General features: G+C 38.1%; 1 protein-coding gene across 1 annotated transcript in view; it reads left to right on the forward strand.

Annotated features, from left to right (window-relative positions):
- The window catches only part of LOC139696513 (uncharacterized), a 172,578-nt gene extending 155,094 nt beyond the window's left edge, over window positions 1–17,484 (forward strand). The window contains exons 4-6 of the mRNA XM_071595303.1: window positions 2,597–2,759; window positions 5,276–5,724; window positions 17,122–17,484. Coding sequence (XP_071451404.1) covers window positions 2,597–2,759; window positions 5,276–5,724; window positions 17,122–17,484 — 975 coding nt within the window. The remainder of the gene's footprint in view (window positions 1–2,596; window positions 2,760–5,275; window positions 5,725–17,121) is intronic.
- Window positions 17,485–18,999: the final 1,515 nt, after the last annotated feature.

The raw sequence follows: 18,999 nt of genomic DNA on the forward strand, positions 1-18,999 counted from the left end.
CTATCCCTTGATTACCAGCGCATTTGAGTTTTGAGGGAGAATTTGTATTATTCCAATCCAAATGATGCTCCCATCTCATGGAAAAATTCTTTTTTTTTTTCAATAAACCTTTTTCTCAGGAAAAATGTATGAAAAGTCTATCCTTTTAATTTCTGCTTGATGGAAGCGAGCGCGGTTCAATTCATTCAAGAACATTCAAGGAAAACCATTCATATCATAGATTTATGTGGTATTGCTCCCACATTTGTAATTTTTGGGTTAATTACTGTAGTTATTAACCTACTCTGTTTATTCCAGGGGTGTGTACCCCTCCAACCCAATCCCAACAATTTGGCTCTGCTTTTAGTTGAGACACACAAGTGAAATGAATTGGCGCAAACCTTCAAGGGCTCTTTTAACTATGAGAAAATGAAATTATATTAATGAAATTCAAGTATTTCTATGGTAGGCTTCTGAAATTATTATTTTTATTTGGTAATATGTGGTTTAAGGTAGGTTTTTGAATGGACTCAACTACCAATAAACTATCTCCCAACAAAACAATATCCAGCAACCTACTCTACAACAAGTCCCTTTTTACTCTCTGTACCTCCTTCCTCCCTTCATCCCGTCCAGCATCCCTATCCTGTTCCTTCCCTTTCCTTGTTTTCCTAACATTCTCCCGTCAATTACAGTCTTCAACATCCCACTGCCGGTCAACACCCCCTTCATCCACTTTTCCTGCCTCCATAGGATTGCTCCCAACAAACCCCTCTCCTCCCCCACCATACCAAGTACTTCCTCGTTTGTTTTCTTTGCTGTCCATTTCACCTTCTCCATTCTTCTCCACACCCACATTTCAAAAGCCTCCAATCTACGTCCATCCTCCTGCTTCAATGACCACTTTTCCACGCCGTGCATAGCTACGCTCCATTTAAAAGTTTTGATGAGTCTTTTCTTAACACCCTTACTCAACGTCCCCGTCATCAACCCCGTCCTCCTTGTGAAAGCCTCTTTGCTTAGTACTATTTTTTTTTCTTATGCCCCTACTACTTTGACCATTTGGGTCCAAAACATTTCTGAGAATTGTAACCTGTTCCACCTGCTCTAGTTTTTACCTTCCTATTTTAATGTTAAGCTGAACCTTTCTCTTTCTGGAAAATCTCATAACCTTTCTTTTATTTACATTGATTCTTATTCGATATCTATTGCACTTAAATGTAGAAGCAAAAATGCTTAGGAAAAGTTTGAGATGCAGATGTCTGGGTGCAGGGATGTAGATAAATGGTTTGCATTAAATTTATTGAAACCCAGAAAGGAATTTTCAAACTAATGTATTCTAATAATGCAATCAATTCTAATAATCGTGTTCGTATATAAATGGATCTCAAAGTTTTTTCAAGAGTTCTAGAACCGGTGGAATTTAGAAAATCTGTAAAATCAAAGGAATTCATCCAAATACAAAGAAATTGTGATTTTTTGGGTCAGGAATCCTCAAAAAAATATGCCATTGAGTTACAATTCTAAAATGTCAGTATCTTGAATTGCTTAATAGTCTTCAATCATGATTTTGCCGCTCATGCGTCACAAACTAATGCGTGAATTCCAACTGCTTCAGGGTTCTCTTAGTGAAATTTTTTTAAATATTAATTTTTAAACAATGGTACAAAGTGCTCTTGCATGGAGGTTTATTGGTACTATCAATTGCACTGTGCTGGCACGGCATGGTGCTGTAGCGTGATGGACACAATAGTCCCCATGAGCATCGCTCGAAAAATACCATTGTATCTGCATTTTAAGATGAACATATCTCTGTACTTCTTCTCAAGACGGACTGTGCCGTAGTGATCAGAGTCCTGAGGGTATTCATTGAGTTGCCAAATTTTCACTCTGAAAGTGGCTATGATTGAAATTTCCACCTGGAGGAATCAAACATTGGCCTGAATAACTGGGAAAAGTCCGGAATATACATAAATTGAGATATATTGTGGTTAAAGTACTTGAGTATATAATAATGTATGATTTCTAGGATCTAGGTTTTTACATAACTGTTGCACATTAAGGTAATTTAGGTACTTTCTGCACAAATGTTTTCCCCAAAAGTGCCAGTGTCCTTAGTGTTCCTGATCGGAAATATGCTTTAGTACACTTGTCATGTGGCATGAGCAAGTACACAGTCGTGCAGAAAAAATTAGAGATCTGCTTTTCTGGTGTTCCAAGAGTGTCTGGAGAGCTATGCTGCTATATGGCATCATTTTTCTTGTCTATAAATGCAGAAAATAGTTCTATACAGTTAACCTCCCTCATTTTGGGCCTTCCTAGTCTTATCCATTATGTTTTCATAAGCATGAAATAATGAAAGACCACATGTTTGTGGCGGAATGTTAGCCCAGCTATAATTGCTATAATGTCTGATAATCTAAGTAGTTTTTTTTTAATTTTAGTGAAATGCACGCTTCAAGGGCCATATATATGCATGTCATGTAATCTCAGTCATTTTGGCCCAGAGATGTTCATGTTATTGAAATGGGGGGTGAAAATTTAACCGTGACATTTTATATTTTTCAATGTAAGCCTTGTAAATTAATTTTTACGATTGATTTTGCATTTCTTGCAGTGCATGAGTTCCTATGTAGCTTTTGAAATCCAAGAAGGAGCGTATGATATATCCTGCCCAGATGCACAGTGCCCTGCTCAGGGAGCCCTCACCATAGCGGAGATTGAACGTCTAGTTGGCTCAGATCTCACTCAGAAACACCACCGTTTTAGGCTCAATAAGGGTAAGTACTTATGGAGCATCTCCAGATGAATTTACTTTCCAGCAAGATATTTATTTTTCAATTGGCATTTGTCAATGGCACTTGTAGTGGAGAGTCAATAGAAGCACCCAATGAGATTGCATGTATTCGGGAATGAGGCAGCTTGGGAGTTGGGTGAATGGGGGGAAAAGTTAGGAGAAGTAACCTAGAAAACGTGTTCAAATGTGTTGCATCCTGAGCACAGATCTTTGTCCCATGACCAATCCCAAGTGTTTTAAAGTGCTTGACATGCAAGGATGTATTCTTGCTCAGAAGAGCCTAAAAGTGCATGTTGGCATGTGTTATCATCTAATCTACCTTCAAATTTAGATGATCAGAGAGAATTTAACTTGGACACTACAATTTTGAAAAGCTGTGTAATGTAAAAACATTTATTGTCAGGGTTAAATTATTACCATTAATGATTGCAATAATTTTGGGCTCTCAGCCAGCCGAACCATGTAGGCAATGTATGTGTTAAAGAACAGGTAGATTTCATAAAATCTCTGCTTATTTCACTTGTTCATCAATCCATCTCCATTATCCACATTGCAAATTCTCGCACAAATGCATCTGCACGTATGTATTGAGCTGCCAGATTAGATTTACATCCTTGAATCACACCACACTTCATTTCAAACCAAACTGCCATTCATGCTTACATTTGCTCTGCTATCTTTATGCGTGTATTATATGCATGTAGCTTTAAATGTACTCCACAGTCACTCAGAACTTTCAATAAGTAATTTTTTCCGAATATACTATGGTTTACCATCTCTGGAGGTTAAGGTAAAATTAGTGCAAATCGGTCATTGAAGCAAGGTGATAGGCATATATTTGAGCCTTACAAGATGATATATGCAAGGTTTTAGACGTAGGTTGGAGGCTTTTGAAATGTGAGGGTGGAGAAGGATGGAAATAGACAGAAAGGAGAGCTGCCATATGAATACTATTTCTCATATTGATTTCTCACCAGAATGGCAAATGTTTTCATCAATTTCAACTTCATCACATCTTTCGGCTTTGATTCACATTCAATTGTTGTACAGGACATTCTTTCGCCCTGCACTTATTTCATTCACCGACTGTTTAGTTATCCTAAAGTTTTTCGTTTGCAGTTTTAGAGTGGGTGCATTAGAGACTGCAACATTATATTAAAGTATAGTATTGTAAAATGATTGCTTTCGGAAGTTTTTTATTTCTTAACATCTCATTTTGGACTCCATCCAGTCTTAGGATAAGTATGAAGAATAAATAAATAAATATATATATATATATATATGTGTGTGTATATATATATATAGTACATATACATACATGTATATATATATATATATATATATATATATATATATATATATATACAAATATATATTTGTATATATATTTGTGTATATATATGCAAATAAATATATATATATACAGGTATATATATAAACAATAAACACAGTAATCAACCCAAAGGTCGGTTTAGTAGGTGATGGTAGAGATCACCCAGTACTAAGCCCTATATGGCGTGTGAAATCCACACATCAGGGTAGGGGGGCCAGTTCCTTTCCCTGTGCCGGTTATGGTTTCCCTGGTACCCGAAAAATCACTTTAGCTTGGGTGGAGCTGCAGGTGCCCAGAGTGCCTAGTTCGGGAATCGAACTCGGGACTCTTTGGTCAGCAGTCCAACGCTCTACCCACTGGACTACCGCGACCCACTATATATATATATATATTTGGCCAATGTGGCTCATCTCTTTCTTCTGGCTATGCGTGCCACGAAACGCACTGTTCCTTTCCTGTATGATGTTGTATGAATTCTAACCCACCGTCCTTTCCTTTCCTTGTGTATTGTCTATTTCTCCTTTGGTGGGTGAAACTGCCCCCTGACGCCATCTCTTGGCTGAAAGAATCGGGGCGCTTGGCGACATATTAGACCCACGGATCTCAGGGTAAATTGACTATCCTCGATAGCTCAAGTGGTTAAGAGCATCCGCCCGGCAAGTGGAAAGATCCGGTGTTCGAGTCCCGGTGGAGGAAATATTTTTACTCTTGTGATCCGTTCGATTCCGCCTTCCCCACCTCTATTGTGTTCGTCCTTTATATGTGTTCCTATCCCTTTTCCTTATATCTGTTTCTGTATATATATGAGTATTTATTCGCCGTTTGGCGGGATTTCGTGTTTGAATGTATATATATATATACATATATATATATATATATATATATATATATATATATATATATATATATATATATGTATGTATATATATATATATATATATATATATGTATGTATTATAGAGTAATATAGTATTATATAAGTTTATTAAGAGTACATGCACTCTACAAAAAAAATTTGAACATACATGTATATCGTGTATATAGGCTTCATGAAAACTAAGATCAACTTTGACGAACATTATTTGCTCTGAATCCATTTTAAAGAGATTTCACTGAACTGTGAAAGTAGGATTCCGAATGTTCACTTACTTGTTTTCATTTTCCAGAGGTTGACCTGGATATAAATCGCACTTGGTGTCCCGTTGCTGGCTGTGAGACAGTGTGCACCATCCACGCCCCTGCGAGCGACTCCTCCCCGCTGAGCACACCCTGCCAGCCGTGGGAGGTGAGCAAGGCGACCCCTGCCGCTTTCTGCATGTGCCCACCGCAGAGAGTGGTGTGCCCCACGTGCAACTATGACTTTTGCTCGGCATGTCGGAGGCCGTCTCACGTCGGGATGTCTTGCGACGTGGCCGCCCAGCTGTGGCGGGGCCACTGGGGCGCCACCAATCAAGGAGCACAGCTGCTCCTCCCGCCGGGAGTTCCTCCCGACTCGGAGCTGATCAAGTGCTGTCCCATGTGCAGTGTTCCCATCGAGAAGGATGAAGGTTGTGCCCAAATGATGTGCAAACGTTGCAAGCATGTGTTCTGCTGGTACTGCCTCACTTCTCTCGATGTAAGTTGTCTCACTTTTGCTATTTCGGGAGTAATATTTCCATGCATGACCACAGTAGCTCGGCCATGTAGCTTAGCTCGTGTGTTAGATGCTTTACCCATGTAGATACGTAGGTTAGGAGGTTTCTTAGAAGTAGTTCATTCAATTTACTGCAAATTATAGTAATTATTTTTTAAGATGAACCCACCACCCTCTCTCTTTCTATTTAAAATCCATTTCTAGAAACAACCTAGAAGATGCAGTACAAAAATTGTTTTCATTGGACACAATGATTAATGTTTCCCTTCTTTGGATTTCAATGTTTAAAGGACATAACCTGAGCTTCATAAGCCAACAGATGTCCTGTGAGTCAATTGCCCACTCTCCCGATGGATGTCACGTACAGGAGGCAAAATTTAACTCCATTCGAAGGAATTTTGGACTGACAAATATGAATAATGTTCAAAAGCAATGCGAGGTGCAACTTGTTGTTTCTGATGCTGTGTGTCATGACCATAGTTGTTGCCTCCGTCTTCAATCAGCTTCATCATCAATTGGGGAAATATTAAGGGAGTGTGCACACTTTGAAGCATGCTCCTAATCCTTATTCTGAATTCCTAAGCTGGAAAATTTTCATTTGTCTATTAAAATTTCGCACATCATTAACGTGGAAGTGTGTGACCTACATTTACAGAAGAATGTATGGAAGAGGATTAGAGACATTGATCCTGGCAAACATTCACTTCTCCATGAGATTAATTTGGAAATACTTGTATCTAGATGTTGTGAAATTCAGTCATGGCAAATACGAGGGTGGTCCCAAAAGTACCCGACCCAACGAAGAAAACATCAAAATGTTTAAAAAAATGCATCCATTTTTCAACATAATCCGCTTTCCGCTCTATGCACTTTTCCCAGCGATATTCAATAAGTTAGATGCCCTCTTTATAATAAGAACTGTCTTGCTCCTCAAAGTAACAATTAACTGCCAACATCACTTCTTCACGTTTGGAAATTCTTTGACCACAGAGCCATTTTTTCAAGTTAACGAACAGGAAATAATCCGAGGGGGCTAAATCTGGCAAATAGGGTGCATGAGGTAGCAATTCAAACTATAATTCGTGAATTTAGGCGATTGCAATAACGGATTTGTGAGCTGTTGCATTGTCTTGATGAAACAACACTTTCTTCTCTGCCAAATGCAGCAGCCGTTTTTGCTTGATTTCTTCGCTCAAACATTGCAATTAGTTTGCATATTACTCGCTGTTGATAGTTTTTCCTTTTTCAAGATAGTCAATGAAAATTATCTCACGCACATCCGAAAAAACCGATGCCATGACCTTTCCTGCATATGAAACGGTCTTCGCCTTCTTTGGAGCCGGTTCTCCCTTTTGAATCCATTGTTTTGATTGTTCTTTTGTCTCGGGTATGAAGTAATGGGCCCATGTTTCATCCATAGTTATGTAACGGCACAAAAATTCTGCTCAGTTGCTGTGAAACTTTCCTGAACACTCAATTGAAACATTTTCACGACACTGGTTTTGCTCGAGTGTGAGCAAACACGGCACCCATCTTGCACACACCTTTCTCATATCCAAATTTTCAGTTAATATGTAATGTAGTGCACTTTTTGAAATGCCTACTATGTCTGCTAGCTGGTGCACTTTCAGATGACGATCATCCAGTATCATTTTGTGGATTTTCTTCACCATTTCTGGAGTCGTCACCTCATTTGGTCGACCAATGCAATGCTCGTCTTGACAGCTCGTAAGGCCTCGTTTAAACTGTGCTACCCAATATTTTACTGTTTGTAAATGAAGGAGCAGACTCACCCCGAGTAGAGTCCTGTTCAGTTTCTTATATTGGTTGGGCTGAGACCTTTCAAATAAAAGTATTGTATCACATAATGATGACCAATTTTCTCTATTTTCACAAATTCCCTGGAAACGTTCACTTTTGATGGCTGCCAAACAAATACTTAACTACGTGGCGTCTTCAAACTTGAAACATATGCTTGATAGATTGTATACTTTCTAACACAGTGATATTTTTCAAACAACTACTGCCATCTCTAGGGCAGGCCGGGTACTTATGGGACCACTCTCATAGAACCATATATCCATGCACCTCATTTGCCATTCAGACATGAGTATGAATTAAATAACTGCAATAGTTCACTCTCTAATATGCTGCTGAATATGCAGATAATTGCTGAAGAAAGAAAACACTGCATAATGAGGGATGATGCTTTGGAGGTGCCAAGGCAAATAATCACATGGCATGCTCGCTCATAAATAGAGCAAACAGGAGAAACCGTGAATGTCTGAATTTCACTTGCCTTTGGGCTTAGTCCTGGGAAAACTCTAGAAAACTCTGACTCAGTGAGTAGTGCAACTGTAAAGAATAACTATGAAGACATAGACCTTGAAAAATTAAAGTAATATTTTTTAAGAATTCATGTAATGCCTAGCATTAAAATACTGACGAGTGTAAATGAGGACCTCGTGGAGTACATGAAATGTGAACTACAATGTGCCACAACAAGGGGAACAAAAGAAAAAGGGAAATAAGTATAAGCACCCATGAGTTTACAGTGAATTGTGGGATTTAATTATGAAAAAATAAAATTTATATTATTAATGGTAATTCTGCAGTTTAAGATCAGTGTTGGTTGGACACAGACTGGACGGCAATACATTTAATTATATGTCGAAACAAAATACAATGTGGCATCCAACTCTACGATAAGCCTATCTTTAATTATGCGTACTTCCTTCCTCCATGCAGTCCAACTTGCCTCTTCCCCTTCCTCGCGTGCCTCACCTTCTCCCCTGTATCACAGCCTCCAACATCCCGTTGCCAATCAAATTACTCTGCATGCATCATCCCTGCCTTATTTGGATTTCTCCCCTCTCCTCCCCCACCATACCTAGCGCTTTGTTGTTTGCTCTCCTTTCCTTTTACTTCATCATCTCTCCACACCATCCATCTCCACATCTCAAAAGCCTCCAATTCACGCCTATTATCCTGCCTCAATGACCATGTTTCCTCCTCATCTCACACTTGAATCAAAACTCTAAATCACACTCCATATCAAAGCCTTTTCTCAACGTCTCTGTCATTAATCTCCTCCTGTTTGTCAAGGCTTCTCTACCGACTGCGATTCTTCTCTTATGTCGCTACTACTTGGACCATTTTGATCTCAAATACTTCTGAAATCGTTCAATACATCAATCTGCTTTAGTTTCTGAGCACCTATTTTAATATACAACGTAGCTTCCCTGTTCCTCAAAAACCACGTAACTTTTGTTTTTTTTTACTCTTATTCTTATCCAATACCTATTGTACCGACTTTCCTTTGAGCTCAACAATGCTTGCAAACCCTTTGGGTGTTTGGCAAACTAATTTTTAATGTCTACAAACCTAACTGATTTTATGATTTCTGCACCAACTCTTATTCCGCTTCTAGTAGTTGCCATGCCTCCTCGTAAACCATTTCATCGGCATGTATGTCGAACAGCCCAGTTGACGAGTACACATTGTGTAGAATAAGTCTCCAATCCGTCCAATCCACTCATATTTCTGCAACACGCTCATTAATTCGACCAAATCCATGCTATTAAACACATTTTCCAAATCTACAAAACAATCAAGTAAATCGTGATTATATTCTATGATCCTTTCTGTTAATGGCCTCATTGCTGCAGTGGTGTCAGGCATGCCTCTCCCCTTCTTGAACCCCAACTGATCATCCCCTAAGTAATCATTTGCCTTGCTCTCCATCATCTTCTGGATGATACTGAGAACCACTTTAGCTGCATCTGAAATCAAAATTATTGTTCTTTAGCCCTCAAATGTTTCCATCTTTCCCTTTTTGGAATAGGGACTAGCACTGATCCGACCAAATCTTACAGCCAAATCCCTCCCCTGTAAAATGCTATGGAATATTCCATATAGACTCTTCCTCCCACATTTTCCTAAACCTTTAAGTAGTTACACAGGATTGATGGAATTGACCTCTTACGGCTAGTAGTATTAAATAAATGAAAAACTCCAATAGCCGTAAACAGTTAACCTTTCTAATCAAAGTAAAAATGAGATTATTTGGCTAACGCCGCAAGTCAGGAAGGGGTAAAAGGTAAAAAGGAGAGGATAAGAAAGGTGAATATGAATACGCGTATTTCGGCCACAAAGGAGCCCTCTTCAGCGTACTGAACGGTAATCAAGGGTAAGGGCAATCTGTTAAAAAGATTGAATGATAAATTACTTTTTGATATACACTGGAAACCCACACACACATACAACTACATCCATAAACATTCTTTTGACCATCCCAGCCACAAATACGCGGTCTACCATTCTCTCATACTGAGAATGTTAAATGTCCCTTTGGAAACCATGGCTTAGAATAAAGAATTTTACATACCAGATACATTAAAAATATTGCCAAACGGTATGGTTTCCAAGAATCACTTATCGACAACACATTAAAGAAACACAAATTGAAAAAATTAATCTCGACTTCCACCACGCAAAAAAGATGAAACAGAGAAATACATTAAATTACCCTTTTATCCTCCGTTAACCAGAGGTATTGAAAAAATTTTCAGCTGTTGACATGAAAATCTCTTACACCAACAACCGCAAACAAACAGCTCCTGGGAAACATCAAAGACAAGGTGCCTACAACAGAGAAGTCTGGTATTTACCAAATCAACTGTGGGACTTGCCAAGCGTCTTACATAGGCCAAACACGCAGAAACATTCTTCCTAGATATAAAGCACTAAGACTATGCCCACTACAGACACAATAAACCAGATAAATCCAGTATGGCACAGCATTTAATTGAAACAGGACACCACATGACAAAGGACGATTTAAATCTCCTAAAACAAACAACGAATAATTTACTTGACACTTTTGAGAGCATTTTAATTTTCAAAGACAGAGACAACCTTCTAAACAGCGACACAGGACCGATTTCATATTCCTTGTTTTTCTCCCTGGTAAATTTAAAATAGCCCTTAAATTTAAAATAGGTCCATTTTGAACCTACAGTCTCTTGAACGTTTGTGCTTCTCATACCTTCACCTTTCCTTTTCCTAAACTGTCAATTCTCTGTGATGCTTTTTCCCACATCATCAACGGTCATTTTTCTGTAGGTTGCCTTTCACTTCTCCCTCCCCCACCAACGTTCGCTTAACGTTTGTGCTAAGCTTCACTTCCCCCCACCCACCCCCTTTTTGCCATGGTTACTTTCTTGATCGTGCATTTCCCCCTCCCCTTCACTACATAACCCTTCAGCTTTGTCTATTGGCTCCCATCTCTTTCACCCACCCCCCTCCCCCCACATTACACTATATATACTTCGGATTGCCCTTACCCTTTCTCGCTTCGACTTGTGTTGTCGTGATGATTAACCTTCAGTATGCTGAAGAGGGCCGAAATATGCATATTCGTGTTGACCTTTCTTATCCCTTTCCTTTTTACCTTTTACCCCATCCTTTGACTTGTGGCGTTAGCCAACTAATCTCATTTGTACTTTGTTTAGAAAGGTAAACTGTTTACAGCTATTGGAATTTTTCATTTATTTAATAGTTCCACAGGAATGTTTAAGTAGTCCCACGGTATTATTTGGTTTCAGTTCCCCTTATGGCCTTTCTATCTCACCATTAAGTGAGCCTGGACCTCTTCAATCTTCATCTACGTCATGTTCTATTTCCATCTAAGCTTACTGGTCTACTGTTTGTACCATTTAGTTCCACTTTATATTCCTTCCACCTCTTTTGGATCTCTTTTGGTTCTACTAATTATTATCCTGACTTACCTTTGATTGTCTGCAACTATTTTCCCATTTTACTGCCCGATAGATCTTTCACCTTCAATACAATGCACCCATTCCACTCTTCCTTTGTGAACTTTCCATATCCTTGTTCCATTTCCTCAGCCATTCTCCTTTCAATTTGCTTCCTGACTCAGTTTTTTATTCAAATTTTTCGTACTTTCTTCGACCCAATTCGATATTTATATTTATCCCATCCATTTCCTTTTCTTTTCAGTCTTTCTCACCATCTTGCCTGCTATCAATTATGTTCTTATCCTTTTCCTATAGTTTCAATTGTGACTTTTGATACCCCTTGGTTGATATGCTCTCAATTCCCTTCTGTTCTACCCATCCACCTTTCCTCCTCACGATATTCTCTACTGATATTCCTTCTCTTGTCGTTCCGGTCAATGTTCCTGCATTCCTATTCCTCTACAATTTTCCTTATTTCATCCCCTTGAATCTGATGCTACTCTTAATAAAACAAAGTTTTTATGCCAAAGGTTAATCTCTATCCAAGCGTGCATCATCCAATTATGGTGACCTATGTAAATAATGTTCCATCTATCGCAGTTCTGTTATCTTCATAAAAAAAGTTAAAAAGCAAAAATTTTTCCGAAAAACTCAAATGCATTAAACTATCTCAGAAATAAATGGAAAGTTCTCATAAATTACGTTATTTCCCAGGCCATAAGATGTACCCTGATTATTCAAGGCAGAATTTAGGAAAAATACATGGATCTGACAGAAAAAAAAGAATTATTTTGATGTTTATGCAGTACAAAAAAACTGTATTGCTTCATTAAAATATAGTTTATTCATATTTGAATCCAAGATATTCATCATCATTGGGCCGAAATGCCTTTCAGCTCCATTGTTTCCTTGTTCTGAAGCGTAATCCACAAAATCAAGTTAAAATGCAATACTCTATGACAATCTTCTCCCAATCAGATCCCACGAGGGGTCATTTTAACATTTCATATGACACATATTTTCTGTTATTATTATTTTGCTATTATCAAAATTTCTATTAAAAGCGACCATTTTGTATGGCTTTAGGAAACTCTCATGCTCATTAAGGATAAGTGCCTGTAACTCAGAGTCTATCGGGAGAGATATAATGTGTCCATGCTTTAGCATAGAGGGGCGACATCCATTAACCCCAAAGCATATTAAGTTTTGCAGCAGCACCACATGTGAGGTGAAGCTAAGCGCTCTGCAGTGTAGACAGATGTGATTTATTTGGGAATGTTTAAGGAAGTACCTTCAGCGAAATATTAAAACTCTGTTGCTTACTACTGACCCGAAACAGTAATCAGAAGGAACAAAGTCTGGTGTCTAAGCAACTTGCCAGCTAAGTGCTTACAGCATGTCGCAAACCAGTTTTGCGCTATGTGGTGGGGCATTGTCTTGATGAAAAATGACCTTATGTTGCCTCTTTTGGTATGCAAGCCGCGAACTGTTTAAATCGAACTTTCAATGTTGTTGGTAGCATTCAGTATTAACCGTTTCACCAGGTTATAACAGCTCATTAGCAGCTCACCAGACCCATCTGATCCCACCAAACATAGAGCATCGTCTTTCCGCAAAAGCGATTCGGTCTTACGGTCCAAGTGGATAGTGCATCTGGGTCTATCCAAGATTTTTTGTTCTTGGTATTCATAAAATTCTCTCCCACTTTTCATCCTTTAAAACGATACGATGCAAAAACGACTTCCTTTTGAATCGTGAGAGCAAAATTTCACGTGTTCTTGCACCTCTCCATCTGCCAGTCATTTAACTCATGTGGTACCCATCCGCCGGTCGTCTGAATCTTTCCCATCTCTCTCGCAGGCGATTGGAAACACATTGTTGACTGACACTCAATTACTCTGCGAGTTGTTTTTCTGTTTGTGAATCATCTTTGTCCAGCAATGTTTGCAATTCCACATCTTCATACCTTTTCATCAGTTTTCCATATTCCTTGTCGGCAACATTGAAGTCACCACTTTTGGAACTCTGAAACCATCTTTCATATCTATCTTGTAATGGAGCATGTTCACCTTAAGCTTCTCGAAATAATCAGAAGGATTCAGCGCAGTTTTTTTCAAATGAAAACAAAAAGTTAATGCTTGCCACGATAACCATCAGCTTGGCATTACTTAAAATTCTAGCGCTCTTTGCTCAAATTTTGACACCATTGTTAACGCTTTGAACCAAGGACACAAGTGGACTGTTTCCCTTGGGGGAAATGAAAAATTATTTTAATTATTTGCACCTTAGACGGAAAGGAGTGTAAGCCTATTGTTAAATAGTTTGGTTTTTAAAATTCATATGAAGGTTTCCGCTGGCATTTAACTCCTTGTCTCTGCACTTCCGGGTTCTCCATCCACGTTAATTGTCTTCGGGTGATGACTGTTTTGCTGGGCATCCTGCCTGCATCTTCAGGGGAAAAGTGTTTTTGGAAGCTTTCTTGTCTGCCTTGTATATAGGGCTCAAGTATCACGCTCTAATTGGATAGTCCTTTTCCACACACTGTTTAGAACAAAGGACTGTCCAAGGATGGCCGGCAAAACTGTTGTCACCCGAAGACAATTGACGCAGATGGATAACCTAGAAGTACAGAGACCAGCAGTTTGGTTTTTATCTTTCATATGTGTAGTTAATATTGAACTCTCAATTTGAACTGAATGTATGAATTTGAATTACCTCTGAATCAAGTTCCATACTTCATTTGTCGATGAATTTCTGTAATCACAAGATTTGTTCACCATTTCGTACCTCGAGTGTTTTGTTTTTCCCAATGTCCCTTAAAATAAGTTTTCACTGAGTTCTGTGGAACAAAATGATTTCGAATGCCAGTTATAACTTGTAATCCATCTTTGATGAAAATTAATTACTTCCTAGCCCCTCTTTTTGTTTCATAATTTCTTTGGTGTGATTCCTGATTGCATTTAAGTTCAACTTTACCTGCCAGCTATCAAAATGGTTTAAAGTATCAATATAGGTTAATAATCAATAAATGGTGGCAATTGTGTTACTATTTGTTCATTATTATGTTTGAATTCCACCACATAACCCATGAAACTACACAATTTGTTCATCAATGTAGGCATTGCAGAACTTGATGGTACCTTTGCAGTAGACTCTTTCTGATACAAAGATACATTGTCTAAAAAGTTGCTCAATGTAAGGAAGGAGGCAGTCATCACATGCGTCGACCAGGGTCGCCTTCTTGAGGTCACCTCCTTTGATTGTCAACTTTAAAATGCTCTCTCTAATCCTCCTCAACTGAACAGCCATTTATTTCAAAATGAAGAGTATATTAATTGGCAAAAGGAACTGAATAATGAACAACTTAGGCTAATTACTTCATGGCAGTATTAAGTATATCAGAAGAAATGTTGATAAGAAAAAATAATGTAGCATATCTCTTTTCCTTGAAACATAAATTAGAATCTTCCTGAATGATTCATACGTATCACAGCAGATATGATTATTTCAAGTTTTGATTTGTGGCATCCACTCTGAATCTTAGATGTCATAGCTCTCTTTAATTTGATATGATCGGAAGTGTTAGATAGAAATACTATGATTTTCATCTCCATAATATTTATGTGACAATGAGAAATGATATAAATTAATAATTTTAAGCAAAATGTCATTCAGAAACAGTAATACTCAAAAAATTACTCATCAATTCATGTACGAAGATGTGTTGCAATCCATTAAAGCGCATACCTGGTTGTTAAGTGCTTTTGACACATTTTGTTGGGCTTTTTGCCAGCTATCCATAAAAATCTTAATTACTGATGTAAATAATATAATCTCCAGTGCAGGAAAAGGCATGGTTTAAAATATGATGGGAAAAATTATGCAATAAGTGATAGGCATAACTATGATATCCATTTGTACTTTCTGTACATTTTGAAACTAGGAAATTAAGATGAACATATATTTACAGTTATCCTGTGCCAAATATGGGTACAAGGGGAAACAATGGAAAATAGGATGGAATATGTGTTGGCATGAAGGCATAATATTGTGTCTTAATTTGCAATTATAGCCGTGAACTGGGAATATGATAATTGACTGTGTCCTCTCTTCAGGATTCATGTGAGCAATTTGGCAACTGTGCCCTCCATACACCCCTTCTCTCCCTCCCCTCTGCTCCCTCAAGCATCACCCCTTCCATGCACCTGACCCCTTGCTTCATGTCATGCTTCACGGAGCTGAGCACCGCTTGTGTTAAGCCATGCCTCAAACTAACAAATCAAGCATTAATATTGTTCGACAACCAGAGCAGCAGTGACCCCGAAAATACAATTCGAAAGGAAATTGTTTGCGTTTGCTCTGAAACCATTGAAAGTGGATTAAGTATTATCTCCTTTGGAAATGCTTTACTCTATTTCACCATTTCTTTGAAATATAATTTGCAATTTTAAAGAGGAGAGGATGGTAATATTACTTAGAAATGTTTCTAATGCTCAACACCCCATCGTAAGCGTGCAAAGATTAAAAAAAGGATTCACCTCTTCTGTTAACGGTTGATCTTTATATGAATGAATCAGTTGACTCTAAACTGCATTAATAGCAATGACCACAGACAAAATCTGATAAAGCATAAGCATGCAATTGGTTGACTTTCATGTTTAGACATGCATATTTCTTACAAATCATTAAATGATTAGGGAAAAGACGTAGTGATTACTATGAAAGGGTTTCAAGGTGTGCATTATGACCTTTTTGCTAAGTGCCTCTTAGTGTTGCATCACAAGGAAAAAAATTCCTCCTGAAGAAGAACATACTCGTTTGTAAAGCTATTGGCAGTGAGACAAAGGAAAGGGGCATCATCGGGGAAAGTTTTGGTTATCCCCATCAATAACATCTTCAATTTTAAAAAATATGCAATAAATCAAACATATGTATAATGATGAGGGTAAAGAAAGAAACTTAGCACTTCCACAAAAAGATTTAATATTTCACGACCATGGTTTCGATGCTGCTATGTTTAAATGTGTAATGCACAAAATCCCGCCGTAAATCCTATGAGAATGTGATTACAAACATCCTGCAGCTCATCGGATCCTCATTTAAGTGTTCTTTACAAACATCCTCTTCAATCTGTAGCACGCTCTGTCGCCCAAAAGCTAGCAAACTTGCTCCAGTTCTTGGCAAAGATGACTAGTGCGTCACAGGTTGAAAATGAAAGTGTCAAGCCCATCATGTTGCATTTTGATAGAATTTTTGTATGAAATATTCTAATCTGCATAATATTGGTATCTTAGAAATAAAAGGAGATCTACCCGTGGAAATGTTGTTTGCCTACCATATTGTTTTGTATTTCATTGTATCAAATGAATGCTTTCAGTTTGTGTTGGGAGATGAGAGACTTTCAGCTTAAGGGAAATGTAGCATCTAGTAATTAAATGAATTTTGCGTCTTCATTGAGTGGATAAGCTGGCTGCCTTTAATTATATTACCCATCCCAACATGAGCTTTATTTCAAGGATGGCCCTGTAAGAAAATTCGATTCCACTGAAGTAATAGCGTGTAATTAAGTGTATGCTACGAGAGTTTGTGTTTCATGTGCAATTATTTTTTAATTTTTCAGGATGATTTCCTTCTGCGGCACTATGACAAAGGTCCTTGCAAGAACAAACTTGGGCACTCCCGTGCTTCTGTCATTTGGCATCGTGCGCAGGTGATTGGGATCTTTGCTGGGTTTGGCATCCTCTTGTTGGTGGCATCGCCCCTCCTCCTGCTTGCGGCTCCGTGCATCCTGTGCTGCAAGTGCCGGGTGTGCAGTGGTGGGGGCGGAGGCGGGGGGAGTGGGGAGAAACTGGAGGAGGAGGATGAGGAGGACGGGGGCGGGGGGGAGAGCATAGGGATTGTGGCGGGAAAGGTTGCGGCTCGGAGCATCAAGGCCAACGCCCCCGTCAGCGACCCCCCTGAAATGTCACGCGAACATAGTTGATAAGTGACTGCTTCCCTTGACCTCTCCGGAAAGAGGTGGTGTGCTATTCCCAAGCGTGAGCTGGGAAATGCACCTCCAACTAGTCTTGATTTTTTTTTTTTTTTTTTTTTTAAGCTTCCATAAATCCAGTGATTATATGAGCATAAGTTATTTATGGCAGCCGTGGTACTTCATACAAACTCTAAGGAGCGTGATAGTCCTGCTCAAATGGTACTTGCTCTTATTTCCCCCTCCCTTAATTTTGCCTTGGGTTGACCCATTTCCCCTTTGCTGCTATTGTTAAAGATCTGAGTTCAAAAGTGTGACAAGCTGCGAAAAGAGCGTAATTTTAATGATAGGACCTGAATTAGTATATCATTTTCAAAGCTTTTGAAAACTTTTTGAGCTTTTAAAAATTAGGCATTCTATGAATGTCAGAGAAGCATTTATTATATTTCCACAGTAAAAGATTTTTGTCAACTAATTTTGTTTCAACTCAATTTAATGGATTAATTTGAGTCTTCGGCAGAAAGAGTGGTTATTTTGAACTTTTATTTTAATTTTTACTGTAGTCTCGAGTCCGGATGAGTTGGTTGAAGACTTTATTTTATACCTAAATATGAATTTAGAGATCTAATCCTAGGGCTAGATCTGAAAATATTTTTGTTTGTTCAGTGAGAAAGAATTTTTAACCCATTTTGCTCACACTGGTGGGTACTTAGTATTCAAAATCAATTTTCCATTAAATTTTAGTAATGGCTAGGTAAGGAAAGTAATTTTTTTTGTTAATCAAGTATTTGTTGGCTTTGATTTAGAATGTAATAAATCATTGTGTGGAGTGTGAATCATGTCCACTTTAAATTTCCTTATTTAAAGTATTTAAGGCTTTGTTCTCATTTTGATCTTATCTCAGGTGATATTATGGATAATTTATTATACCAAATATCTCTTTTTTTTTATCATTCATTCCTCAAAGACGTGCTCTATGTTGTGTATGTTATTTTGGAAGTTATCTTAAGGAAAGACATGGCCTGTTGTGTATTTTCTTCTATCTTCTTTTCTCTGCCTGCATACGCTTGGAAAGTGGATGCCCTTCTTAGCAGTAAATCTCTTTTTATGATGGTGTGTTGCCATTGTAATGACTTGTGTACATATAAAATATTGCTACCTGTGCTTTCAAACTCTTGTCCGAGTTTACTGAAGAAGACTGCTTGAGTATAAGAGGGGTCATTCTGGTTTGAACTGCTCTAAAGCACATAGTTCCCCTTGGTTAATATTTTTCCACTTCTTATTTCCGCAGAATTTTCCATTAATGTCTATTAACAAGAGTTTCTTTTGTGTGATGGAACAATGCCCTACATATTCTGTGAATTGGTTATTTATATTGACACATTTTACTCCTCAGATGAATGTTTCTGTTTTGTAGATGAAATTTTAATTTACTTTCTTAATGAGTAATCCTATTTGCCGGATATCTTTTTCTAGCCCGAAAATTTGTGTGAAAAGAATGTTTATTTTAAGATACTGTACCTAATA

The sequence above is a fragment of the Hetaerina americana genome, unplaced genomic scaffold (assembly GCF_022747635.1).
Source record: "Hetaerina americana unplaced genomic scaffold, ioHetAmer1.1.p SCAF_7, whole genome shotgun sequence".
NCBI classification, from domain to species: Eukaryota; Metazoa; Arthropoda; class Insecta; order Odonata; family Calopterygidae; genus Hetaerina; species Hetaerina americana.